Below are 26218 nucleotides of genomic sequence, written 5' to 3'. Positions count from 1 at the left end.
CCTCGAGGCCACTGCCCCACGGGTTGGGCACCTCATGTTACCAACACCACCACTATTGCACCTGCCCCGTTTGTGCAGGGGGTAAGGGCTGTCTCTTTAACTAGCCCCAGCCCACTTCTGGGCTTCCCCCAGGGAAAGGAGCCTTTGGCCAAACCTTAGACGTGGTTGCTGCCACCCCAGCCCATTCTGCCCCCCTACCCTCCATGGAAGGGCTGTGTATGCTGGGGTCACCTGCCCAACAATGTTCTCCTTCCCAGCACTGTTACCCCAGGCCAACTTAGGGTGAGGAGCAGAGAATAGGATGATTCTTCAGTCCCCTGGCTTTTCTGGGGTGGAGGTGGGGTCTCTGGGGTTACAGGAGTCAAGACCCCAGTAGCACAGCCCCCAAAGGCACCAGACGACCCAGCAGCCGGTAGCCACCCCTCCCACACTTGGGCCACCCCCCAAGCTTAGACTAAGTCAAGCAAGGGCCATACCCTGAGTCTCCAGCCTCCCAGCCTGGGCCCCTGGGGAGCTGGAGAGGTATGGGCCAAGGCAGTGGGGGTTTCTGGAGGGACTGAGGCTTTGAGATGGCCACAGTGGGAGATGGGAGCTCTGCAGGATGCCCCTCACACCCTTGGCCCCCCGAGGTGAAGAAAGAAATCCCACCTCATCATGGCTGACTGGGCTTCTCTGCTCCCCAATCCTCCCTCCCCCACAGGACCCTTGACCCTGGCAAAGGGAAGCCCAACTGGAAGAAGGGGGCCTGGAGCCCAGGGCGCCCTGAGGCAGCCCTTCCCACCCCCTGAGATCAAGGCAATGGTGGTTTTACAGGCTGAAGGGTCAGTCATGGCAGGGGCTGGGGGTGGGGGGCAGGGAGGGGGCAGGGTGCAGGTCCCCCAATTGGGGGCAGCAACCAGCCACCCCCTGACCAAACCTTCCTGCTCCCAACCCACCCAACCAGGCCAGAGGCACAGTCATCCCACCCCTGTCCAGCTGCCCCCCACAGCCTCAGGGCCCCTCTGTGATGCTCATCTGGATGTGGGAGGGCCAGCCTGAGCGGGGATCCCCCCCAGGGCACAGCGCAACAGTTCCAAAAAAATAGAGATTTGTATTTTTAAAAAAAATTAAATAAAAGCCCAGCTCTGCTGATAGGCGAATGTTACCCCTATCCCACCCCCACCCACCCGTTGTTTCCCTGGCCTGCACCCCCATCCCACCACGGCCCCAGGGGTATTTACAACACGGAACAATAGAGGCCTGGGTGGGGGGCACTGCGGCAGGGAGGAGGGGGCACAGGGCAGGTCCCCCCCAGGGTCCCCCAAGACAACACAACATCAACAAGAAAAGTTGCAAATCAGGCAGAAATGGGGACATCATTCCAAGGTCCTTATATACAGACACTGCATGACCAGCGGGGAAGGGGGTGCCCAGATGGGACCAGATTTGGGCATGTGGCAGGCAGGTGGGCCAGCCCAGGAGCAGTAGGGAAGACAAAGTCTCCGCCCCACTCCTACCCCCATCCCCACCCCACCTTTGGTAACGAAAGCCCTTCAGGGAGCCCCTGGGGGGGCCAAGGGTTTCCTCTGGGAGTTTCCAGGGAGAGGGGCTCCCCAGTTCAGCCCTGCTTCCAGGCTGGAATGGGGGCATCCTGTCCCAGCCCTGGTCGGCCACGTGGGAAGCAATGAATTAAATGTGTGCTGCCCATCCTTGACTCCACCATTTGCCCAAAGTGAGGGGGTGCTCCCTGGAAGTGGAGGGAAGGGAGCCTAGTCATTGTAGAGGAGCCCTCTTGGGCATCAGCTGGGGGGAGCCCCATAAAGGAAAAGAAGGGGCTCCCTGGGGCTGGGGTTGGGTGGTGAAGAGAGGGGAGGACCTGGACCCTGCATGGGGAAAGGGCCAGCATGGTCGTGAGGCCAGCACTCCCCCCCACTCGGGGTCCTGGCCAGGGAGTCCACGCTGGAGGGGACAGGAGTAGGGGCCCTGGAATGGGCCCATCTGGGAGCTGGCCGGCGGCTGGGGAGGGGGGCCGGCCGGCCAGAAGGGGGCTCACAGGTAGATCTCGCGCTTGGCTGTCTGGGCAGTTGCCGGTGTGGCTGCAGGTGGGAAGTCCGAGGTCTGGGTCAGGGGGATTTCCTCCAAGGTGGCCGAGTCCTTGCAGGAGTCATGGCTACTGTGGGAGAAGGCACTGTAGGAGGGCAGGAGGCGCACGGGGGCCGTTTTGGTGTTCCGGTCTTCCGGGGGGCTGGGGCTGCCGGCGCCCGCAGGCTCCTGCCCTCCTCGGTCCTGGTAAGGCACGAAGGTGGAGAGTTTGAGGGCGCTGCTCTTGGTGCGGCGGCTGGGAGACGACTGGCCGGGCATCCAGCACGTGTCAGAGTGGCCAAACTCACTGCACTCCCGGGTACATGTGCCCGTCATGGCGACATCAGGCAAAGGGCGCAGGTCTGCGGGCAAGAGTGGAGGACAGTGATCAGGCAGGCAGCCTCGCAGAGCTCAGCTCCATGACCTCCCACTGGCACCACACTCTGCCTCAGAGCAGGATCGCGCACCCCTTCCTGCCCGCTGAGCTCACAGGTACACATGCTCCCCAGCCGGCACCACCTCTCACCATCCACTGTGCTCCTCTTCCTCTCTCTCTCTCACATATACACACAACCTATCCTTAAATAGACACATCCTTCCATCCTCACCCACCCTCCAGCTCTCCTCTCACACACCTACCAAATGTGCCCTCAGACAGGTGCACAAACACACAGCTCATCTCTACACTCTTTTACCTGGCTCCAGACAGGCTTAAACATGAAAGCCTCCCCTCTGACAGGGGCGAGGAAACCCCTGTCCTCATTTAAGGACTTACACACACACACACACACACACACACACACACACACACACACACACCCCTATGCTTCAAAAAGGCATGGACACACAAATCTACACAGGGCACCTCCATTTTCAGACAGGCGGGCACGTACCTTCCTTGAGAATCCCCGCAACCACCAGGCTTGAGGCTGTCCTGGAACCCTGCCACCACCCCCCACTGCCACAGTCCATCAAAGCCCTGCTTTACAGCCATAGGGAGGGGACTCACACTTTAGACACCCACACTCCCACAAGCACACTCATGCAGCCCCTTCCCACCTCACGCCAGCCCCCTACACCAACCACCACCCCTGGCCTTAACCCTGCTCCCTGCCCAGAACACCCACGGGAACAGGAGTTGGCCGCCTGACATCAGCAGTAGCCGGTGTGGTTGCTGGGCAGCAGGGGTATCCATGGGAACGGCTGGGCCATGAGCACTTCCTGTCACATTTGCCCCTGTCCCGCCCTCACTTGGGGACAGTACCAGACGGTGACCCCCCTCAGGGACATGACTGGTGTTTGGAGGCTCCCCTGGCACCACCCATCCTGGCTTGGCCTCCTGCCAGGGCCAGATGAGGAGGGGTCAGTTCTGTTCTTAGCCTGCAACCTGCCAGCCCTCTTCTGCTCAGAGCAGAATTGGGGGACCCAATGTGGCACGGAGCAGAGCACAGGCACCGGGTGGGCGGGGCTGGGTGCTGGGCCGAGTCCCACAGACCCCAGACCCCAGAGCAGCTCCCACATACCTGGCACTCCACCTCAGGGCCTGCTCCGGCCAGCCGGCTCTGCGCGGGCACAAAAAGGACGAGACGGGCATGAGATCGCGAATGGAGGCGCAGGGTGGGGTGCAGGGCACCTGAGATTTAGGGCCTGGGAGCTTAGGCAAGGGCTCTATGCCCAAGGGGTAGGGGTGTGGAACTTTTCATCTTTTAGGGGACTTGTGGGTGCTTGGACTGCAGGAGGGCGTGAGACCCAAAGAGAGCTTCAAGTTGGGGGGAGGGTCTTTCGATCCCAAGGGGAAGTTTATTCAGTCTGCCCCTCCACAGGCCACCTTGGACCCTTCACACACACGCATTACACACACATTCTGACAACACACACTACCATCTACTCCCAAGTGACCTCTGCTGCAGCCCACAGATCCCTCTCATTGCCCACTAAATCATTGCCCTCCTAGACCCGCCTTTCCTCACCCTAGACCTTCTCCCCCTCAGCCAAGCCCTCTCCTGCCTCTCCCACAGGGGGCCATCATACCCTTCTCTGAACTCCTCATAGCATCCCAGGTCTTCCTTCCTTTTCTCAAGCCCCTCTGACCCGTTAAGGGACCCTCATTACCTCAAGGTTTCATCAAGGTCCCCTTCCCACTACCTGAACCCTCTGGCCCCCCTTCTTGGGGGTCCCGTTCCTAGGAAGCAGTGTAATGTAGTGCTTGGGTTTGAACTGTCATTTCCTCAATGTGATTCTGGGCAAATGACCTCAGTTTCCTCCACTGTAAATTGGGCACAAAAAAGTTCTCAGATCAGAGTGGTGGTGAGGATGACGTAACCGTGTACTGGAGACACTCAACGCAATGATTACTGCTGAACACACGAGTCCAAGAGTATGGAGGCTATGTCACCATTCTCAGGCTTCCCCTCATTCTCGGGGTGCCCTCACCGTTCTCGGGGTGCTCCATCTCTCCTATGCTGCCGTCGGGGGTGGTGCGCTCATAATGATCCTCAGGCAGAGCCAGGGGACCAAGTCTGGGCCCCGAGGATGACTTGCTGGATGGTGTCTCTGATTCCTCCAGGCCGCTATCGTAGTAGCTATGCTGGGATGGGTCCTGCAGCTCCTGGGCCTGGCTGGTGGCGGAGAAGGTGACTCGGCGGTGAGGTAACTGCAGGGAAAGGGAATGTCACTGTGGGTTGGCCACCCTGCCCGGCAGGGCCTGCACCATAGTAGGGCTCAGTTCTAGCCAGCCCACCTCCAGAGCACCTACCCCCTGACCCCCTGGGCCTCAGCAGCAACCAAGAAGAGACCCAGTCTCCAGCACAGCATAGCCCCCCAAGAAGCACAGGTGCCTAGCGAGGCCCACTCCTTAATTCTAGAACAGTTCCCTCCCGGTACAGCCAAGACCACACACTGAAAGTCCCAATACAGCAGAGGCCCCAGTGTTACTCTGGTCTCCAGGCCACTACAGCAAGCCTGGTCCAGTACAACCACTTGTTATAGCACAGCTTCCCAGTACTGGCACAGCCTCCCCTTAATTCCAGGACAGCCAACACCAGAATAGCACGTCAGCAGCCAACAACCCTAATTCCAGCGGAGCCTCCAAACACCAGCAAGCTTCCAATATCTCCAACAGTTCCGGAAAAGCAGTACAGACCCCTCATTCCGAAACAGCTCACCAGCACCAGAACAGTCCCCTAGTTTCCAAACAGCACACCCCCCAACTCCTAGATTCCATCTCACCTGTCTCATTGCTCTGTAACTTCCCATTTCCTCCATCCAAACGAGATGCCAACCTCTTTCTGATCCTCTTTTCCTCACCCCTGGGTTGTACTGTAGAGGCAGCCTCGGGAAGCCCTGCTGAGTCCCCTCCCATTTAGCCCCCCTGGCCCCACTGCATTCCCCCAGAGACCTGGTAGAGGTGGAGGGAGAAGGAAAGTCAGCCTGCTAACAAGCCAGGGCACCGTGGGGGTGGGGAAGCAGAACAATGGCGACTCTGAGGCCTCCAGATCAGGAAACGGAGAAAAACTATAGAGGGCAAGGCCCTGGAGAACTTGGGCATGGGAGGAGGGGCTTGGCATCCATCAGGGATGAGGAAGGCTGGTCTCAAATGGAGACTCCTTCGAGGAAATCAGGAAATCGGAAAGAGCTTCTGGGAGGGGCAGGCACCTTGATGGAGCCAGGACTTAGAAGCTTAGACTGGGGGCTGGGGTGGGGGCAGTGGAACCACGACAGGCTGTTTCCAGCCAGCAGCCTGACCTGCCTGCCATGGGTTAACGATCATCCCAGAAACCTGGCAACCTCGGCTTGGCACTTGGCACAACCAGCCAGTCACCCAAACACCCACTTGGGACCGCCACTGACTTTCTTGCCAACCTGAAATTAGGAGTTGTGGAGGGCACAGACCCAGGGGCCCTGGAGGCCAGGGGTGGGAGCAGCCCAGGCCCAGGGCCCCGCTGATGAGTCTCCAGGTGCCCTCCAATTCTCTAGGACTTTGGTAGTAGTGCTTTGTCTTTACTAGCCCTAATAAGAGGTTATCAAGATGGTGGGGGGGGGGAGATGGGGTTCACAGACCTACATTCCTGACCCCACACAATCTCATTCCAATCAAGGCTGCTGGGTGGGGAGGCTGTCAGGAAAACAGAACCTCCTACCACCTAGGCTCTCATCCCATCTTCAGGAATGGGCAATCCTTGGGATCCATGTTGTAATCCAAACCACTGAAGGGTCTGGATGATGACAGATAAAGTCCCCCCAATTGACCTGGACGTCTGGGACTGCAGTTGTAAAGAAGCATTGTCCACCTGGCGTCTGAGGGAACAGGCTCCAGTAGGGGTGCTGGGGATAGAGGGCAGTCTGGCGTCGGAGGCTTTGCTTTTCAGTTTTCTTTAAGACTTTAGCTAGTAGCCCCCTCTCCCTGCAGAATCCACACCCACAATCGAAGGCTTCTTTCTGCCCCACCTACTACTAGTCAGGTCTCTTTCTTTGTGATTCTTTTCTGGAAAATGGAGGGTTGGGTTATTTTCAATACTAAACATCCCCTATAATTCTATGACTATCAGATCTTAAGCCAAGATCCAAATCTCTCAAACTTTAGTCCTGAAGTTCTGGATATTTACAGTTGGCTGTTCCTACTGGTCCTTCAGATTCAACATGTCTGAAATGAAATTCTTCGTTTCTTCCATCAGTTCTGCATGGACAATGAACTCATCACTGTCCTATCACCCAGACTCAGGATAGCCTCCAAACACGAGCAAGCTTCCAGTAGCTCTGATATATCAACCTGGGAATGCTGGTAGCTCTCCCTTCAGTCCTCATCTCTACTCCATTTCTAAATGTGTCTTGGCCTCATGGATCTTTTCTCCCTAAGTTTAGCCAAATCCATCCATCCATCCATCACCTCCCCCCCGCCCACCCATGGCCACCATCTTAATTCAGTCCTTAGAGGTTCAGTCCTCTATTTCCACCTCTACCCCCTTTAAGCCTACCCTACATTCCAGTGAACTTTTAAGTATTCAGTTTATCCAAAAATGGGGCTCCCATTTTCTCTTAAGAAACTTTTGGCCAAACATCTGTATCCTCTCTATATAACCAAAGTTCTTCCAGTATCAGCTCTCAGCTCTCCCCTAGGCCCTCTGTTCCAGCCAGACTACTTCTCTCTGCCCATCCCCTGCCTCCAGCTGTCATGGTCATGCTCGATTCTGTCTCAAGAGTTGGCTCCACACGGTGATTCCCCCACCTCCCGCCTAACTCCTGCTCATTGTGAAGAGCTAACTCAAGCTTCACATTCTCCTCCCAGAAGCCCACACCCATGTCCTGTGAATGTTTTGGTTCTCATAAAATGGGAGGGGGGAAATATGGGCAAGGAAACTTTGAAATCCCAGAGTTTCACAAACTTTAACTACTTCTCCCTTTCTTGGAGGTTTCACAGAGCCTTTAACCACCTGATGTGATAGTGCATCTCCTACTACCAAAACTAACTTAATCATGGAACACGTTTTTATAGCATAATGGATAACAGCAGACTCTGGAAATGTGATTTCCCGATGCTTTATGTTGGAATTCTGACTCACCACTAACTAGTTTTCACTTCTGTAAAATGAGCATTGTAATGACCTGTGTCACAAAGAGTTATGAGCATTGAATGATCACGTAAAATGCTTAGCATGGTACGTTGCACCTAGCAAGGACTCAAAAAAAAAAAAAAAAAATGGAAGCGAGTAGTAGCAGAAGCAGTGGAACAAGTTGGGAAAGCTTTCCTATGGCACTTCTCACTAGACACTTAAGATTCTCAATTGCCTCATCGTTTCATCACTTGTATGGCTTGTAAAGTATGACCACTTTTCCTCAGGGTCTACTGCCATGCTCAGCACACAGTAGGAACCGGCCTATGACAACAGTGTTTTGGTTTGGTTGTGTCTAAATGTTGGGAGAAAGCATTCAATGTGATTCCATGGATGGGGTGGATTGCAGCAGCGTAAGGGATAACCCCTCAGACCCTGGGAAGGAAAAAGAAATGAGGGAGCTAAAGGAACAGAAAGAAGAGAGAGGTGGCGGCAAGGATAGAAACAAAAGGAAAAAATGGTTGGTCAGGAGTTGTTAGAGGTTGTAGAGATGATTATTCACCCAAGTGAAATGAGATGAAACCAGATTTCATTTCCCCATGCCTTCAAAGTCCTCAGGAGTTTTTACTTTGGGGGTACCTCCAGGACATCAGGGATTTTGTGGACAGAATTATAGTGAGCTGGCGCCTTGGACCTCCTGGGAGTATCTCAAGCCTCTTCAGTCACCATGGAGACAGGTTGCCTCTGGCCTTAGAGATTCCCCCAGGACCTCAGGCCCCTCACCCAGACTTTAGCCTCCCTCCCCCTCAGGCGCAGCCAGAGACAGGGCATACTCAGGGGAGCAAGAAGTGAGAGAAGGAGAGAGAGAGAGTGAGTGAGTGAGTGAGTGAGTGAGAGCCAGCAGCCCAGGGTAATCAGAGCAAGGAGCTGAAGTAGGGGGCAGGGCAGTACCAGGACACCTTCCCCCCAGTCAGCAGGGAGCACCTAAGAGTGGGTACAAAGCAGGTCAACCCAAAGAACTTGAGCATTCCCTCCCTCTCCCTGGGCCTCCCCACCCAGCAGCCCAGGCTGGTGATCCTGGTGGACACACAGGGGAGGCTAGCTAATTGCTGGGTGTTGAGTGATGGTGAGATGAAGGGGCTGGGAAAGGGACTTGAGAAGATCTTGCCCTGAGGGACACTGACAGGTATAATCAAGAGGTTCTTTTACCTGAGGCAGGCAGGCTGCACTCCATCTCTCCCTAGACTTCCAGCTCCCCAGGTGCTTTAAGTCTATCTGTCAGGGACTGCTGGGTTGGGCAGCTCAGAAAGGTCAAGTCTTAGCCAAGGGAGAATGGGCAGAACTTGGGTATGTCTCCACTTGCCCTTTCCTGGTGAAGAGTGTCATTCCTAGGGAGAAGGCCTCACAAACATGGGTAAGGGTACACGTTGCCTGACAACTGCATTTGAAAGCTGCTGGGAAGGGCACTTTGGACCTGGACAGGAGCGCAGATGTGGCAGGGTCAGTTAAGACCTGGACTAGGTAGAGTGGGTCAGTCTAGGATGTGGGAAGGTGTGGGTAAATTGGGACAGGACCTACGTTTCCAGTCTCTCTCACTCCTTCTCTCAGTTCCAGGAAAATAAGAAACCAAAACTCCAAAAATAGAGAACTTTATTGTCAAGAATAAGTGTTTGGGACTGGGGTAGGGGAGCTGGGGCCCAGCCCCAGGAGCCTGGGGTGGGAAGAGGGTGACACAACACACACAGAAGGCACAAATGAGGACGCCCCTCTCCCTGACAAAGGCCACACCCGGTTCCCCACCAGGAGCCCAGGTCTCCCGGTTTCCCCTCTAGAGAAGCACCCATGGCTGGTCTCAGGCAGTCTACTCCCAGGTTTGGAGTAGACTTCTCCACCTCCCTTCCCACTCTGCCTCCAAACCTCCTCACCCGCCCATCCCCCCCAACCTGCAAGACCCAGCAGCCAGTCCAGTGTCCTGGGATTTCACAAGTCACAGCTCTCTCTCCAATGGGGAGGGGTTGGGGAAGAGGAGACCACAAAGCATACCCGCCCTCAATTTCAATCAGCCTGGATGAGGCAGCAGTGTCATTACCAAGGCCTCGGCACCGCCAGATCTTTGGTCTCACCTCCCACATCTGGCTTGCGTGGGCCCCACGCGAGCTAGTGAGCACGCCAGGTCCTACACACTTGTTGTCACTCCCACACCTCAGTCCAGATCGCCCCGCGATAGGGGTGGGGTGGGGGCTGGGGAGTGCTGAGCCGAAAGGGCTGGCCTACCTGCTTGCTGGGGTATTTGGGGGGGTTGGTGCGGTAGCTGTAGTCGGAGTACTGCTCAGAGCCCGTGGACGTGGTGTCCCCGGTGCCCACGAATGTGTTTGCAGGCGGCAGGTCCTGCACCACCTGGTGCTTCTTGGAGGCCGAGGGTGACTGGGGCTGTAGCTGGATGGAAGGCAGTGGGGAGTTTGAGCGGTAGTGGCGGCCCAGGTCAGGGCTGCCAGGTGGGTAGTTGAGGGGCAGGTGGATGCGGGGGCTGTCCCCAGGGGCATCACTCATCAGGTTGAACTTGAGAGACTTCTGTAGCCCAGCCTCATCTTCATCCTCCACTGGCTTCACAGGCTTTGGGGACTTACTCTTCTTGCCCTTGCTTTTGTTGCCCTTGGAGGCTTTGCTGCTGGGCTTGGGGGCATACAGATCCTTGGTCTCCTTCTTACCAGCCTGGTAGCCACTCTTAGCCTCCCGCTGCCGGCAGTAGCGCACAAGCACTGCCAGGGCAATGAGCAAGGCCACAGCCACCACGCCAGCCACTACGCCAAAGAGGATATTGCCACGCTGCTTGGAGCGTTCATATTCTGGATCCCCGGCAATGTCGATGTCCAGTGGTGTGTCCAGGCTATGGACCAGCAGGGTCTCCAGCAGTGTGAGGTTGGCCAGGGTCTCGTTGACATAAAGGTGGACCAAGGCTGTGCCATAGCGTGGGGGCTTGCCACGGTCACTGACCTTCACCACCAGGCGGTGCAGCCCATGGTGGCGCCGCTCAATTTCCTTCTCGAGGGTGATGGCACCTGAATGTGATCCAATCTGGAACAGTCCATAAGGGTTACCACCAGCAATGCTGTAAGTCAGCTCAGCGTTGACACCAGAGTCAATGTCCTCAGCTGTCACCTGGCTGACCGTCTCACCAAGACGTGTCTGGGGAGTCAGCAGCCGGTGGGAGGTGTTGGAAGGAGCGGTGATGAAGGGTGCATTGTCATTCTCATCCAGCACATTGATGGTGACGCCAACGTAAGCTGAGCGAGGTGGGACACCACCATCCACTGCCTTCAGCTGGAAGGTATAGGTACTTTGCTGCTCCCGATCGAAGCTCAGACTAGAGAGGATGGTGCCCGTGCCATTCTGGATAACAAAGTCACCATTGTCCTGCTCCACTGTGAGCTGCACGCGGGCATTCTCCCCCTTGTCCCCATCAATGACAGTCACCATGCCCACTGGACTCAGCGCCGGCATGTTCTCCATCACTGAGAAATTGTAGCCACTCAGCATAAACTTGGGGTCATTGTCATTGCAGTCTAGCACATTGACGAGGACGGTGGCTGTGCCCTGGAGGCTGGGGCTGCCACGATCAGCTGCCACCACCTTCAATTCATAGCTTTCTCGCTGTTCCCGATCAAGGGATGTCTTCACCCGGATCTCTCCAGTCTCAGGCGAGATGGTGAAGAGGCCCTTGGCAGCCGGCTCTGGCTCCAGAGAGTAAACCAGCTCAGCATTGGAGCCAGAGTCGGCATCACTGGCAGTGACCTCGGCGACCACTTCACCGGGCTTATTGTTTTCTGGGAAGGCAACCTCAGTGATGCTCTGGGTGAAGACAGGTGCATTGTCATTGACGTCCACCACCTGCACCTTGAGAGAGTTGGTGCTTGAGAGTGGGGGGTTGCCAGAATCCACAGCCACAATCTCGATGGTATAGTCTTTGACCTTCTCGTAGTCCAGCGGGGTAGTGGTCTGCAGGAAGTACTTCTTCTTGCTGTCACTTCCCGTCTCACTGGCCTGGCGTAGCTGGAAGGGCACATCACCTGCCACCACACAGGTGACGGCTGCGTTCTCTCCCTCGTCTCGGTCAGATACCTGCACCAGGGCCACAGCCGTCTCCTCGGCCACATCCTCCGAGATGTTAGCCATCCCATCTTGATGGGTCACCAGCCCTATACCCCGGATCTCAATGCTGGGGGCATTGTCATTCATGTCCTTCACAGTCACCACCACCTGGGCACGGGCACTCTTAGGGTTGGTGCCTCGGTCCTTGGCAAGCACTGAGAAGCGCAGGGTGCTTAGGTCCTCACGGTCCACGGGGCCCTGCACAGTGATAAGTCCAGTATTCCTGTCCAGCCGCAGAAGACGCCTCACAACTTCAGGGGCCTGGTGAAACGTGTAGTCAATCTCTGCGTTGGCACCTTGGTCTGAGTCATTGGCCTTCACCTACAGGGCAGAGGAGAAAGACAAGGGAAAGAAGGCTGGGTTAGTCCAGTGAGAACAAATTAAGGGACGCATGTGCTGCCTTTCCAACAAACATGGCAGGCACACCTATTCTAACACGGCACCCTTTCCAAAATCCACTCACGCACTGCCCTTTCCCAGCAGTGACATTGTGGCAGATAGTTCTGGTCTCTTTCTCCAAGGAGTCTAGATACAGCCTGCAACTCCTCAACTGTGCAGCTGCCATGGGACAGGGTGGAATTAGGCTCTACTTATCATTCCTGTACTAGCCCCCCAGATATAGGGATGAGGATCCATCTAGCAAGTAGTATAGCTATTCCACCTGATTCAAATGGCCTTTAACCATTCTGCAAGCTGGAAAAGTGTGAGCAGTAGAGATGGTATGTATGCATGCACCTGTATGTATAATACACACGCGCATGATTGAGTGAGACTGTATGGTTATCTATGCATGTGTGCATGTGTGTCTGCACATGAGTGGAGACTGACATGCCCACCTGGAGGCCACAGGTAAACGGCTTTTTTTTGAAAGCAGCTAGGTAAGGATGTGGGTCAGAAGGAGCCGCCAGGCCGCTGCTCTGTCAAACTGGGGAAACCTGTTTCAGCAGCTTCTTCCCCTCCCAGCTGGCTGGCTGGCTGGCTGGCTGGCGCTGGCTAGGCACCAACTTGAGGAATCCGGCCGAGCCTGTGGCCAGGAGGGAGGGGTTGGTGCAGGCCACAGAGCCTGCTGGCAGCAGGCTGGGCTCCCAGCATCAAACAATGAACTGTCTGTCCCTTTGCAGTGGGCACGCCCTCCCACGCCAACCCCAACGCACAGTCCGCCCAAATCTACACAAACAAGGGTGGTAATGGGGCAACAGAACCAGGTGGGACTGACCACGAGGTACCAGTGGTCAGGGAGAAACATTTAGGTGGGAGTTATGTCACAGACAGACAGAAGGTGAGGTTCTGGCGGGAGGGGGAGGGTGGGGAAGGCATTATTACTTGGCAGCCGAGTCTCTAGGGAGCAAAGCAAAAGACTCCTAGGTTCAAATCCCAGCTCAGGCACTTCCTCACTAACCCTGTGACCTTGGGCCCATTTGAGGCTTGGGCCACCAACCCAAGCCTCAGTCTAAAAAAATGTGTAAAATGGGGTAATGATAGAACCTATTTTGCAGGGTTGTGGTGAGGATTAAATGGAATAATACATGTAAAAAGGCCTAACACTGTCTGGCACTTGGAAAGTGCTCCCTAAGTGTCATTTTTCTCTCTTTTTATCTATCTGTTCACCCTCCTATCTGTCCATCTCTGAAAATCAGTGTCACTGACCACTGCATCTAGTAGACCTCACGCCACAGCCAGTCTCCCTCCTCTCTGCTGAGACTTCTACACCAGTGGAGATGCCTGAGCAGGGGTTCTCCAAAATGTCACTGTCCATGCTCACCCCTGAGAGCCCCTCCCCCTCCCCAGCCTACTCCCTTTGTCTCTACAGGTCACCAACTTTATGACTGATTCCCGCTGTCTCTAGACTCGGCATCAGCTTCTCATTTGCCTCTCAGCCATCTTATCTCCCTTGTCCCTGTGCTTCTTTGACGCCTGCCTGTTTCTCGTTCACCTCTGTTCTCTGTGTTTCTGCCCTTGTGCCCACTGTCTCCTCTCTCCCGCCCTGGCTACCTCCAGCCTCATCTCTGCCCCATTCTCATGCGTCGTCCCTCTACAATGTGGGGTAACTGCTGCACACAAAGGCTCTGAGGCCAGACTGTTGGGATGTGGCCAAGGTAGGATCTGAACACATCAGTTGGATGATAATAGGCAAGTCACTTGTCTCTATGGGCTCAGTTTCCCATCTGTAAAATGGGGATAATGCTTACCTTGCAGTGTGGGGATTAAGTGATATGATACACATAATGTGTTGAGAACAGTGCCTGGCACCTAGGCTATTATTATTCACCATCTCCGACTGTCTGTCTCCCCTCTCTCAGTCTCTGTTCTGTAGGTTCCAGTCCACCAGCCTCTAAAAAAAGGTTGAAACTCATTCCCGTGCTCCACTTCAGTGTGAGGACCTAAGTGGAAGGGTTTCCCAGGATGGGTAACGGTGTGCAAGGCAGGCTGAACCCTCCTCAGCAAACTCACATCAAAGGCAGATAGCTTCAGCCCATGGGGAAGGAGAAAGGAGCCGGGGCTGGCTGGAAGCCAGGCAGAGATGACAGCGGGAGATACACCCACCAGTCTGCAGGGACGCTTTCTTTGCTCCCTCCCAGGCCTGGGCCCCACCAGGCTGCCCAGCCCCTGGGGCAGTTCCCATGGAGAGGGGTGCTGAGAACTAACAGAGACAACCAACCCCTCCACTGTGCTGGGCACCCCACACTCATGGGCACCCCATGCCTAGGGAGGGAAGCAAGTATATGGATATCTGAGTACAGTTTTCTAGAATTCTGAGGACTCACCTGGCTAAAATGATCTCATTTGACTTTGTCAGGGAGGGGCAAAGTAAAGCTCAGTCCTCCAGCTCCAGGAAATTCTCACCTGGTCATAGGGAACCATCCCTGGCTGGGAAGACATGCTTACCTTGGGAGAGATTCCACTTGGACAAAATTGGCTCCCTTGACTGAGAAAGCTATATTTGACTTGGGAGGCGGTTTTACTTCTCAGGGGTTGTGCCAACTTGATTCTGTCTTGGGAATGGAGGAGATACTGTCCACATGCTATGTTACTGTCATCTAAGTAGCTAGTAGAGGAAGATACTGTCACCTGTAGGGTCAGGGTGGAGGCTTGTGGGAGGTGTCACCTGGCTGGGACAGGGAGAAGAGGTCTCACTGCAGTACCCTGGCAGTTTCTCCCTAAGTGGAGGGTATTTTCACCTCTGGTTGGGATGGGCTTGCGTTTCTAAATGTGCATCACCCTGGGTTAGATAGAGGGGCCTCTCACCTGGATGACCGAGTGGCCTATAGGGCTGTTCTCAGACAGCTCGGCCTCGTATGAGGGGCGCTCGAACTTGGGAGCGTTGTCATTGGTGTCAAGCACGGTGACTCGCAGCAGGGCACTGCTGGCACGTGGAGGACTGCCACCATCCTGCACCTTGATCGTGAGGTCATAGGAATCCCAGCGTTCGCGGTCCAAGTTGCCCATCACAATGAGCTGTGGCTGCTTCTCCTCCTGGTCCTCCGCCACCTGCAGCCCAAACAGCTCCTGGGCCTCAGGCCCGGCTTGCAGCTCATAGGATGCCACACCATTGGGGCCAGCATCGCGATCCGAAGCCAGCGGGATGGGGAAGAGCGAACCGATGTTGGTATTCTCGGGGATGGCCAGAGTGATGACTGGCGAGGCGAAGTTGGGTGTGTTGTCATTGATGTCCTGTACCTCTATCTGGCCTTCGAGCAGCCGGGGACTGCCATTCTGCACGAGGTCCGTGATCGAGACCTCAAACTCCAGGATGCAGGGCTCGCCAGGGACCAGGTACTGGCACTCTCGGAGCCCCTCACGGTCGATAGAGGTCTCAGTTGTGAAGATGTCACCAGTCTTGCCATCCACCCGCAGATACGGGGCGCCTACCTCCAGTTTGTACAGGTGGCCCACATCTGGAAAACCGTAGTCAGCTGCGAGGCTCCCAATGAGTGTGTTGGGCGGCTGTTCCTCTGGAACCTTGTACACTACCCGAGTGGCATGGCCTGGGGATGGAGTCAGCAGGAGCACCAGTGCCAGCAGCAAGGGAGGCAGTAATGACCGTTGCCCCCCAGGGCCTGGGCTGGGCCTCAGGGTCCCCATCCTGGCAGGCTCCAGAATCAGGAGGGCTGCAAGGGGAAGAGGTCAAACAGGTGATCAGCTAGGAGGAGGAACCTGGCCCTGTAGGCTACCCAGAGTCAGCCCCCACTCTCCCTCTCCCACCTACATGCTCCTCTCCTGCCAGGAGGGCTCAGTGGCGGCACAGAAGCCCAAATCTCACCCGCAGCTGGTGTTACAGGAATGGGACAGGTCTTAAGCAGTTCCCGCCCATGGAACGCCCTGACCCGCCTGACACTCCCTCTCCCTCCCAGCTCTCTACTCTGTGCTTTGCCCAACACCTCCTTCTCACCAGCATCCTGCCTTAGTCATCCATGGTAATTACCCTGATACTGAGATAGGAGAGACAGCAAGTGGAAGGGTGAGGTCTCTAGCACCCCACATACCCATGGTAGGAAAGAGTCACAGGTACTCCCTTACGGTCCCCAGGCCCTGGTCTTTACTCGGTTTGGTTGCAGAGGGTCACTCAGTTTGGATGGTGAGAGGGGGCAACATATTATTTTTCTCCATTCGGAGTTCCAAGTCAGGCTATATGCACGAGGTGTGACATTTCAAGTCCCCCTTCTCTGACAGTAATCACTCATTGATGGATGTACCGAATGCCCCCACCCCCTAAATGGCCAGCTGGAATTGGGCACTGATCAAAGCTTTAAAATGGTTAGGGTGGGGAGTTGGCCTTAGTCCTCCCCACCTCCCACCAAACGCATGTGCCCCTGGGCACTGGGGCCAGCCTGCACATACACAGCTCCCCCTCCATTTCCACTAGTGGAGAGGGGATGGCCAGTGTGATGACTGGCGAGGCAAAGTTGGGTGTGTTGTCATTGATGTCCTGTACCTCTATCTGGCCTTCGAGCAGCCGGGGACTGCCTTTCTGCACAGGTGTGTGGAAGAGAGTAGAGGTCAATGCTGGTAGCAGGTCTGACTAGCTCTAGAATTGGTATTGGGAGTGGCCCTGGCTTGTCCTGAGCAACTGGGAACCCAGCAGGTCTAACTGGGACAGAGCTGCTGATGACACCACCAGCCTTTCCCTGACCACTCCTCCCCCGCTGCCCATACTGCATCTGGTCTTTCCATGAACATCCGGTGCCTATTTGATACCTAACCTCATAAACACCTGGGCCCTATTTCACACCTGACTCCTCTCCCATGCAAGCCAGTCCAGTCCTACCTCATACCTGCCTCTCCTGCCAATTTCTTCCAGTTGGAGCCCTGTGCGCCCTAGCCCATCGTAAGCGGCGACCTCCATTATTCCTGTAATCCACTTCTACAGTCCACCTCTTGCAGTTTTGAAGGGGGTACATTTGCAGCCCCCAGCAAGACCTGCTGGCTACTCCCCTAGTGTCGACTCCCTCTCCCTTTCCCTATAAACCCTGGCCAGCTCAGAATTCAAATCCAAAGACTCTGGGCCAGCATTTTCACAGAGTACCTTCCTACTTGCATCGGAACACCTGCTCCAGGCCCCGTCACAGATCACCCCCACCCCCAGTGAAGGCACCCTCTGGCTCCCAGGCCTCTCCAGCCCACGGTGACCTCTCCTTCCTCCAACTCACAGCAGCTTATTGTCTGTCTCAGTCTCGCGGCCATGAATCACTTCTGCCTGGGACACCGCCCGCCTGTGCTGTTAAGCTCTGGTATTGTTACGTATTCCTGTGTTCCCTGCTCCCCAGGCAGACACCAGGCATCTTGAAGGAAGGGACAGGGCCCCCACCACTCACCCTCCAGCTCAGACCCGTGTACAAATTTGGGCATACTGTAGGTGCTCATTTACTGGGCACTCACATTGTGTTGGGCTCTGCCCTGGGCACTGGGAAAACAAGACAGATGCAGTCTGCAGAAGCGGAGCTAACAAGGGCTCTGCTTCAATGGCTATTTGTAGTTTTGTTTGATTGTACCCATTTGGCACTTGATAAGGCAGCAGGATGGAGAACATGGGCTGTGACGTCAGACAGTCTGAGGCAAACCCTAGTTGCCTACTTCCTGGCTGCATGAGCTGAGCAAATGATTTAGAGCCTAGGGTTCCTGCTCTGTAAAATGGGGATAATACTATCTGTTTCCTAGGGAGTGAGAGAGCATGTAGGTCAAATGCTGAGTACTCACCAAATGGTGTCTCCAAGCACTTACAATTGTAGTGATGTAGCTGTCTGAGAAATAATTTGGAAATTGTCTTTCCTACGAGACTGAGGCAAGAGCAGGAGAAGCTCTGCTATGTTTAGTCCTACATCCTCAGGACATCACCCTGGACCCAGCACATAGTAGGCACTTGCTCTAGTTCCTAAAGACTGATGTTAGCTCTCAGGCTTAGCCTATCTGGCACATTCTGTGTGATCTTTGCTTGATCCATTCCCCAGTTCCTCTACTCCATTGAGAACCCACAGAAAGGCCAAATTTACTCCTCTGTTTGGGTTCACAGTAGACACCCAGCAAATGCTCACTAGATGCAGGTTCCTTACACTTCACTTCCTCGGAGTAGTCTCCCCAAGCTCAGCCCCTCCCTGGTCACTCAGCAGCACTACTGTGCTCCGAGTGTGAGGCCATTATCAGATTAGAGTATATGTTTGTTCCCAGCTGCAATCTTAATCTCTTTAAAAGAAGGAGGAATTTATCTGATGTTCCATTTGGATCCACCCTCCAGGCTTCTTCCCCTCTGGCTTTGAGGACTGGACCTGGCAAAGGGCTCATCTCACCACTAGAAGCCCCAACCCCACACCCCCTCAGAGAACCTCATTCCCTGCTGGGCACCTTATCCTGCCCTTCCCCCATAGCACATACCCCACGTTGTGTATACCATTCCCAGTAGGTCACAGAGGATGGGGGTTACAAGGGAGGAGGTGTGAATTACCCTGATCCTCACAAAGAGGAGAATTGTGGGAATGACTGCATGCTTCCCCTCATTCTCTCCAGATGATCAAGGGTTCTTAACCTTTTGGGTCACATCTCCCTTTAAGAAATTTATGAAAATGTGATAGATTTCCCCAGAAAAATTGTTATAGAGCAACCCCGATATTAAACGGGTTCCTGGCTGTGGGTCCTCACCCGCGCGCTTTAAAGGGACTTATGAATACTCTACTACAGACACACGCAAAAGGGTTAATAAAAGGTTTATTTACAAGAGAAAAAGAAATAAGGAAAATGTACAACTCAGGGAGAAAATAGGGAATTAAAGTCTTTAATGCGTCCTACCCGATCCGACGACCTGGAAACCCAAAGTCACTCTCAGAGCTGGCCAGACGCTGCGAGCTGGCCAAGGGCCCCAAAATGGAGAGAGCCCCAAAGCCCACACGTCTGCCTTTTGTATCCACCTGGCTGCTTAACCCCACCCTCCGGTCCCAGCCACCTTCCCTTGGGTGGTGATGGGATGTAGAGTTCCCAGTGTCTTTGGCTTTGGCCTGGGGTGGGGGTGGAGTCCACAAAGCCTGTATGGAATTTGCTTTGGGGCAGCCTTTTCCCCCTAACACTGGGGTGGGGGTGGAGTCCACAAAGCCTGTATGGAATTAGCTTTGGGACAGCCTTTTTCCCCTAACAATATGAAGTTCACAAATTTAGGCTACAAATTTAGGCTACTTCAGAAGTCCATGTTCTATATATTAAGGCCCCACTAGCAGCGACTCCTTTCCAATTTTAGGGTCATAAGCTGGGACTCCTGCCCCTCAGGCCGCCCATGCAGCATAAACACAGCATACTTAGACCTTCCCCAACACACACATATTCTCCCTCATTCATCCTGTCACCTGAGGAGATCTCTTACCTCCAGCCAGCACGGGAGTCAGGAGAGGACAGCGGTAGTCCAACTTCTAAGTTGGAATGAGAACTACAGAGGAATATCCCAGGCAAGGAAAGGGAGAGGAAGGGTGTTCATCAGAGATAGGAGGAGTTGTGGGGGGAATGGAGTTGGGGGTTGCCCAGAGTGGGGAAAAGAGTTGAAGAGCGCTTAGGCCTTCAAGCACCCGGTGAGTGTCTTTACAAAGGGTATTACCTTGCCCCACCCTTTGGAATTCTGATTCTGGGGGTGGGACTATGGGAAACCTCCAGGCAATTGTGTTGCAACGGTCCTGGACCATCTGGGAACCATTCGAGGCACACTAGGTCCGCTTGAATTAAGAAAGAAGTACAAATTCTATCATTATCACCTTTTCCATCATCATCACTGTCATCACTCATCATCATCCCAGCTAACATCCCTGAGACCTTACTACATTTACATACATTATCTCATTTAATTTTCTCAGCCCTCTGAAACAGGTACTATGTATTATTACCCTGTTCCCCATAGTACAGATGATAGAACTGAGGCTCAAAAAGAGTAATAAATTGTCTTTAGGTCAGAGAAAAGTAGGTGCAAGAGTCACGACTTATGAAGTAAAATGCCTCTTCACATCCCAGAGGCTGGGAGAAAGGCTGGATGGGGAGAAGGGAAACCAATCGAATATGATATTTACTATGTACCTGTGACCCCTCTCCCATACACACACATACCCCATTCCTGGGCTGCCAAACCTGCCTGGCAAGCGGGGGAAGAGAAAGAAGAGCCTAGAGCAGGGGCTGATCAGCCTGAGGCCCCCAGGCCCCAGAGGCTACTGTTGCCCTTCTCTCTATCCCAGGCTTCTAGGGATACAGGGAATTCAGAACAGTCAGGGCCAGCAGTGAGGAGAGCCCTGCCCCCACCATCCCTGAACTTTGCCCGGTAGTTCGTTATTGGGAGTCATTAGTCCCAGACAGCCGCCTTTGAAGTTATTGGCGCCTTATCTGTCCTTTCCCGGGCACTTGCTGCTTTCCTGGCAAGGGTGTCCCCTCTGCCCAGTGACACAGGCACCGAGGACCCTGAGAAATCAAAGCTTTACTTCATAGGGAGTCGTAAGAGAGCAGAGTCCAGGGAAGGCTAAGGAAAACACCATCTGTGTCAATATCTGGAGAAAGCAGAGAACAGTGAGGGTTTGCCGGGCACCTTCATTTCCAGTCTACCTCAGGGACCAGGGTCATCTTCCTGCTGAATGCTGTGACCAGAGAGTAAACACTAGAAGCAGCCATGTCTATCACAGTCACCAGGTCAGCTCTGATCCCTCACCCTCACCCCTGCACTGTTACACAATAGCCACCGCCACCAGGGGCACAAAATACTAAGGGACATAGATCCTGTTTGGGATGTGGGGTAGAGAGATTCAGAGGCCTCCCACCGTGAATGAGTGTGCAGCCCTCAACTCCTCTGCCACAATCTCCCATTAGCCTCTGCAGGACTTCCAGGCACCTACAGTCCTGAGTCAGTCTGTTGAGGTTCAAACCCTTGCTCCACCACCGGCCAGCTGTGTGACCTTGGCCAAGTGACTTAACCATTCTGAACCCGTTTCCATACTATGAAATGGAAATAATCCTGCCTCTGATGTTATTTGGGAGGATTAAATGCAATCTGATGCATTAGGGTCCATTACATGGTAAAGGACAGATGTGTATATCATTCAATCATGGAACAGAGCATTTTATTTTCAGCATCAGGCACGCAGTAGGTGTTCTTTGATTCAACAAATAAACCCATATTCTGCCACCTGGGAAGAGCTGTGAAGGCAAGGACCCTTGAATCTTACTGCTGTACTACATCCACACCACCTACCATGAGCCCTTGCAGTTAGTAGGCCCTCAATATAGATGTGGAAGGAATCTCTCCAGCACCATCTCTCCTTGCTCATGGGAACTCCCTCATAATTGAAGCGCCTCTTCCTTCCCCCTCGGTCCTTCAGCCCCTCCCCCATCCTTGCAGGCCTGCTCCTGGCCCTTTCACTCCACTCTTCCCCAGATTGTCTCTGTCCAGCCCACCTCCTCCTCCAAGTAGCCATAGCAGCCCAGAGGATGCCAGACCAGCAAGACACCCCTTTCTAGCTGAAGTTCCTTTTGGAATTGCGGGGAGGAAGCTGGGGGGGGTGGAAAGAGGAGGCCTAAACATGGCCAATAATAAAACCGGACCTGCTCAGTTACCATACTGTCCCTGGCCATCTCTGGAGGTCCTTCTCAATCCTCTTCCCAGGATTCCACGCCATGCCCTGGTCTAGTTGTAATTACAGATTTCAATTCTCCTAGACCCCTATGGCAAGAAGGTAATACCCGGCACTCCTCTACCTCCAGGCCTCTGGGTTGCCACATTCACTCTCAGAGTACCCTCTTTCCTGACAGCTACCTAGGGTTGGGCCCAGGGCAGTTAATGGAAGGCTCCCTGCATCTACCAGTACTAAGTCCTGGGCTCTTGCATCTACCAGTACTAAGTCCTGGGCTCTGCACGGTCTACACCGCGGTGGTCAGCGGGCGCTCCCTGTACAAACGCGACGCGGGAGTGGAGGGGTGGTAAGGTGTGGGGTTGGGATGGGGGAAGTGGGGTGGAACAGCAGCTATTTCTCCACAGCTAGTTCTCAGGCTCAGGGTGGCCCCACCCCTCCCCCCACCGGCGGCGCCGAGTCTCGGGGGCTCCAGGTTAGGAGGGGGGCGCGGTGCAGTGAGAACACGCCTCGGCCAGCGGGTCCCTTTCACGCCCGGTCCTACGAACTGCCGCGGGGAATCCCTCCTCCTCCGCATCTCAGGCCTCAGCCTAGGGTCCCCAGCAATCGGGCGTCGGCAGGGAGCCGCGCAGCGGACGCCAGGAGGCGGCGGGGAGGGAGCCGGCGCCGGAATCACAAAGCAAGCCCCGCCGGGAAGGGACATTCTCTTAAAACCAACGCTCTCGCGGTGGACAGAAAAGGGGTCTTTGCCCCGGACTCAATCCTCAAAGACCTCAACATGACCCCGGATATTTTCTGCCGGAAAGAATGGTCACCGATCACTGTTGGAGAAACTGAGGCCAGAGGTCTGGGCTACCGAGGGTAACTGGGGGAAAAGGGTGCGAGTTTAATCTGGCCTACCAATTTTGCTCCCGTTCGTGCCGTGATCTTCCTTCTGGCCCCAGGGCCTTGCCCATGCACTCGATTGGGGCCTGCAGTCGGGACCCCGTTGAGGGGGCTCCCAGGTGTGTGAGACACAGGTGTGCGGGGCCCAGGTGTGCTGGGAACCCAGGTGTGTTGGGGAACCTTAGCAAAAACGGTCCAAAGAGGGTCGCGAGCACCGCTCCAAGCTTGCACCCTCTGCAAAGGGACATAAATCCCTGGAGCCCCAGGGAGCCGGGATGGCGGGCCTGCCAGGTCCAGCTGGTTCCGGGAATACCCGGCCGGCACGGCCCCGGAGTGGGGGTGGGGGAGGCGCCAGCCTGGAAGCCGGTCCGGCGGGCCCCCAGGGTTCCGCGGATATTTACAATAACAATGTCGTGATTAAGGTGAGGGGGCGCTAGGGGCTGGCTCGGAGGCCCCGGCCGCTTCCCCTTCAGGAATCTGCCCACCGAGGGGGAGGAACTGCGTGTGTGTATGTGTGTGTGTGTGTATGTGTGTGTATACTGCAAGGTGTAATGTGACACTGTTGGTGTAAGGTGTGTGTGACACCCAGTGCTGAAACGTGTGAAGCAATGGATTCTGTTTATGATAGAGAGGCGCTGCTGTAGGTGCCACTTTCTGTGTTAGGGTGTGTGCCGTCAAGCATGTGCTGAGACACTGGGTTGTGTGTTTATGTGGGTGCAGTTGAGCGGTGCACACGAGACCTGTATTGTGTACCTCGCTTCTGGCCAAGGAGTATGGTAGGGTGTGTTCCTTAAAAGAATATATGAGAGCCTAGGTTTTCAGGGTACGTCTGGCTAGCGATGGCCTGAACCTTCTTACATGAGGGCATGGGGCTGTTTGTATTCCCGTGTCGCAAATGTCACGCCCGGCTGTGTTTTGTTGCTCTAGCCATGGGATGTGCGTCCGTGCTGCTGACCGTGCAGACGCTGAAACGGATTCTGAGCTAGTGCCGGTGCCCCAGTGGACGCTGGTGTGCGGGAGGTATGTGTGTGCACATATGTACGGATTTATGTATGCGCGTACATATGTCAGTGGTCTGGCCCTCCGTGTGCCCGCAGGGAACTAAAAGCGCCCGAGTGATCCGAGCTGGTCGCCCAACAAGTGTGTGTGTGTGTGTGTGTGTGTGTGTGCCCGCGCGCGCGCGTTCGCTGGGGATGCGGGTCCTTGCTGGCTTCGTCCTCAGGGGGCCCGCACCACCACCATCAAACTGGGTACTGCGCGTTTTCCCCGAACCATTTCCATCCCGCGCGATCCAGGGTCCCCTTCCCCCGCCGCTCCCAGCGTCCCGGGTGCGGGACGCCGAGGCTGGGGTCCGTCCGGTACCCCTCTCCTCGATCGGCTTCTACCTGCGGGCCTTGGAGGCCAGGGTGGCCCGGCCACAACCCCTACTCGGAGATCCCAGGCGCCCCCACCTCAGCCCCCGCGCCCCGAGGGGGCCCCTGGGCCGCGCTCCGCCGAGCGCCCCTCCCTCAGCTCCCGCCGGCTATGGCCGCTCGGGGCCGGGAGCCGCCGCCGGATCCTTACCCGCCTCGGGGCAGCGCCGGCCGCCCGCCCCGCTGTCCATGAGCCACCACCGGCCCCGGCCCGGGCTGCGGCTCCGCACCGCTCGGGCTGGCGCTGCGGTTCAGGCTCCGGCTCCGGCTGGCTCTGGGCGCAGCAGCCCCGGCGGCTTCGTGTCCGCGCCGCGCTCCCGCTCCCCGAGTGTGTGAGGCGGCGGAGCCGGGCGGCGGCGGAGCCAGCAGCGAGCGGAGCGCACAGCCCGGCCCGCCCCCTCCCTCCCCCTCCCTCCTGGCCCGCCCGCTCGCCTCCCGCCCGCCTCCCCACCCCCCTCGCGGCCGGGAGGAGGAGCTCGCGATTGCTCAGGTCCCGCTGGGAGGGGACCCCGACTCCGTTCCCCAAAGCTAGGACGCCCCCCTGCTAGCGCCCCACTACTCGCGTCCGGAGACACAGTCCGTCCTCCTCCCTGTCACTTCACCTTGCACTTACCCACCCCGGCCGCCTTCTGGGACCCCTCCCGAAGTCCCCTCCTAACCTCGCTGAGACACCTGGCCCCTTCCCTGCCCCTGGGAAGTCGAGGTAGGCCATGGTCTCCCCCAGTGCCTTCTCCCCTGAGCACCTGCCCAGGCCCCCGGGTCACACCGCGCGGTCCTCCCGCCGCGCTCCGGGGAAGTCTACCCCTCCCCCCGCGAAGCCGCAGCGCGGTCAGCCTCGGTGGCCGCAGCGAGTCGTGGGGGTGGAGTTATGGAGGAGACCGGTGGGGGGGGGGTAAGGGGACCCAGAGGCTCCTCTAGAATGGAGATGGGGAAATGTACATGTGTCAGAGTGAGGTTACGCTTGGAGCTTGGGCTATTCTAGGGCCCCCCAATCACCTGGCCTCGGAGGAGCAGAGAGCTGCGCCCCCACTCATTTATCAGTGACACACACACATTCACACGGAGTCACACGGGTCCCTGCCCCGAGGGGCGTGCAGTGTCACGGCCTGTGTCACACGCCCTCGCAGTGCCACACACTCCCTCTCACACTCACTCTCCCCGAGTCACACACGGTGGCACACGCAGTGGCTCGCATATTCAGTCTCGGTTTCTCCCGCTCAGCTCTGGCTCTCTGGCGCCATCTAGAGGCCGCTTCGCAACTTGGGAACTCCCTTTCCTGCCTTCTGGCTTTGGTACCCCAGGTTCCCAAATACCCCACTTCAGCAGGACCTCTAGCTCTAGGCACTTATATGGTAGGCAGGGTATTCTGGGTCAGGGAAACGGGGAAGGCTATCTCTGGGAAGGCCTGGCGCTGGGTGTGGAAGGAGCAATCATGGGATGACTGATTCCGGTTTCCATTTGCCATAGGGTCTGCCTCCTTATCCTCCCATGTTTTCCCCTTCCTGTCACTCTTCTATCACTTGTCTTCCTCCTGCTTCCTCCCCTTCTCATTCTAGATCTCTCTACTTGCTAACACTCCTCGAGGAAAGGGTGAGATCTCTGACCATCTAAGGGACAAGCTAGGTCTTCCCGACATCTCTCCCAGAGCAGCCCCCCTCAACCTGGCTTCCTTTTAGCATGGGCCTTACTCTGGTTCACCCCCAGCCCTCAGTCCCGGGAGCCCAGATGGAGGGGTCAGGAGGGGAGATAGGGTAAGATACTAGAAGGAGCATCTGTCCTCTAAGTGGCTCCTCTGTGCCCTGCAAAACTCATACTCTCCCCATCACTGAGCACAGTTCCAAGGAAGGAATCAGTGGCCCAGAGAGAAGAAATCTTCCACAGAGGAGCTGCCCCAGCCTCCCTGCCCCCAGCGTGTGCCTGCTGCCCACTGCAGCAAACCCTCCCCGGTCTGCTTTTGCTGGGAGCCATTCAAAGGCTCCTCTGTTCTCCTCCCTTGCTCAGGGCTGAGCAAGATAGGCAGCCGCAGAGCTGGGCAGGAAATGCTAATCTCCCAGATGTTCTCCTTCGTCCTCCCTGCTCCACCACC

The 26218-nt window shown here is 55.9% G+C and overlaps 1 protein-coding gene across 2 annotated transcripts; it reads right to left on the bottom strand.

The window, feature by feature from the left end:
- Positions 1 to 938: 938 nt before the first annotated feature.
- On the bottom strand, positions 939 to 24466 carry PCDH1 (protocadherin 1). Of its 2 annotated transcripts, XM_037509067.2 has the most exons (6): positions 24284 to 24305; positions 15006 to 15868; positions 9885 to 12080; positions 4495 to 4714; positions 3585 to 3623; positions 2398 to 2423 (listed from the first exon to the last, which is right to left on the bottom strand). In XM_037509067.2, exons 2-5 carry the CDS (start codon positions 15840 to 15842, stop codon positions 3598 to 3600), a joined length of 3279 nt encoding a protein of 1092 aa, XP_037364964.1. In that variant the 5' UTR covers positions 15843 to 15868; positions 24284 to 24305; the 3' UTR covers positions 2398 to 2423; positions 3585 to 3597. The 2 variants fall into 2 exon arrangements, with proteins under 2 accessions (XP_037364963.1, XP_037364964.1); XM_037509066.1 differs by lacking the exon at positions 3585 to 3623 and having other exon boundaries at positions 939 to 2423; positions 24284 to 24466.
- Between the last annotated feature and the right edge of the window lie 1752 nt (positions 24467 to 26218).

This window comes from Talpa occidentalis, unplaced genomic scaffold (assembly GCF_014898055.3).
Source record: "Talpa occidentalis isolate TD23 unplaced genomic scaffold, MPIMG_talOcc4v2.1 talOcc4.13, whole genome shotgun sequence".
In the NCBI taxonomy this organism is placed as follows: Eukaryota; Metazoa; Chordata; class Mammalia; order Eulipotyphla; family Talpidae; genus Talpa; species Talpa occidentalis.
The sequence above is the reverse complement of the archived record's forward strand: the minus strand, read 5'-3'. Positions and strand labels throughout refer to the sequence as shown.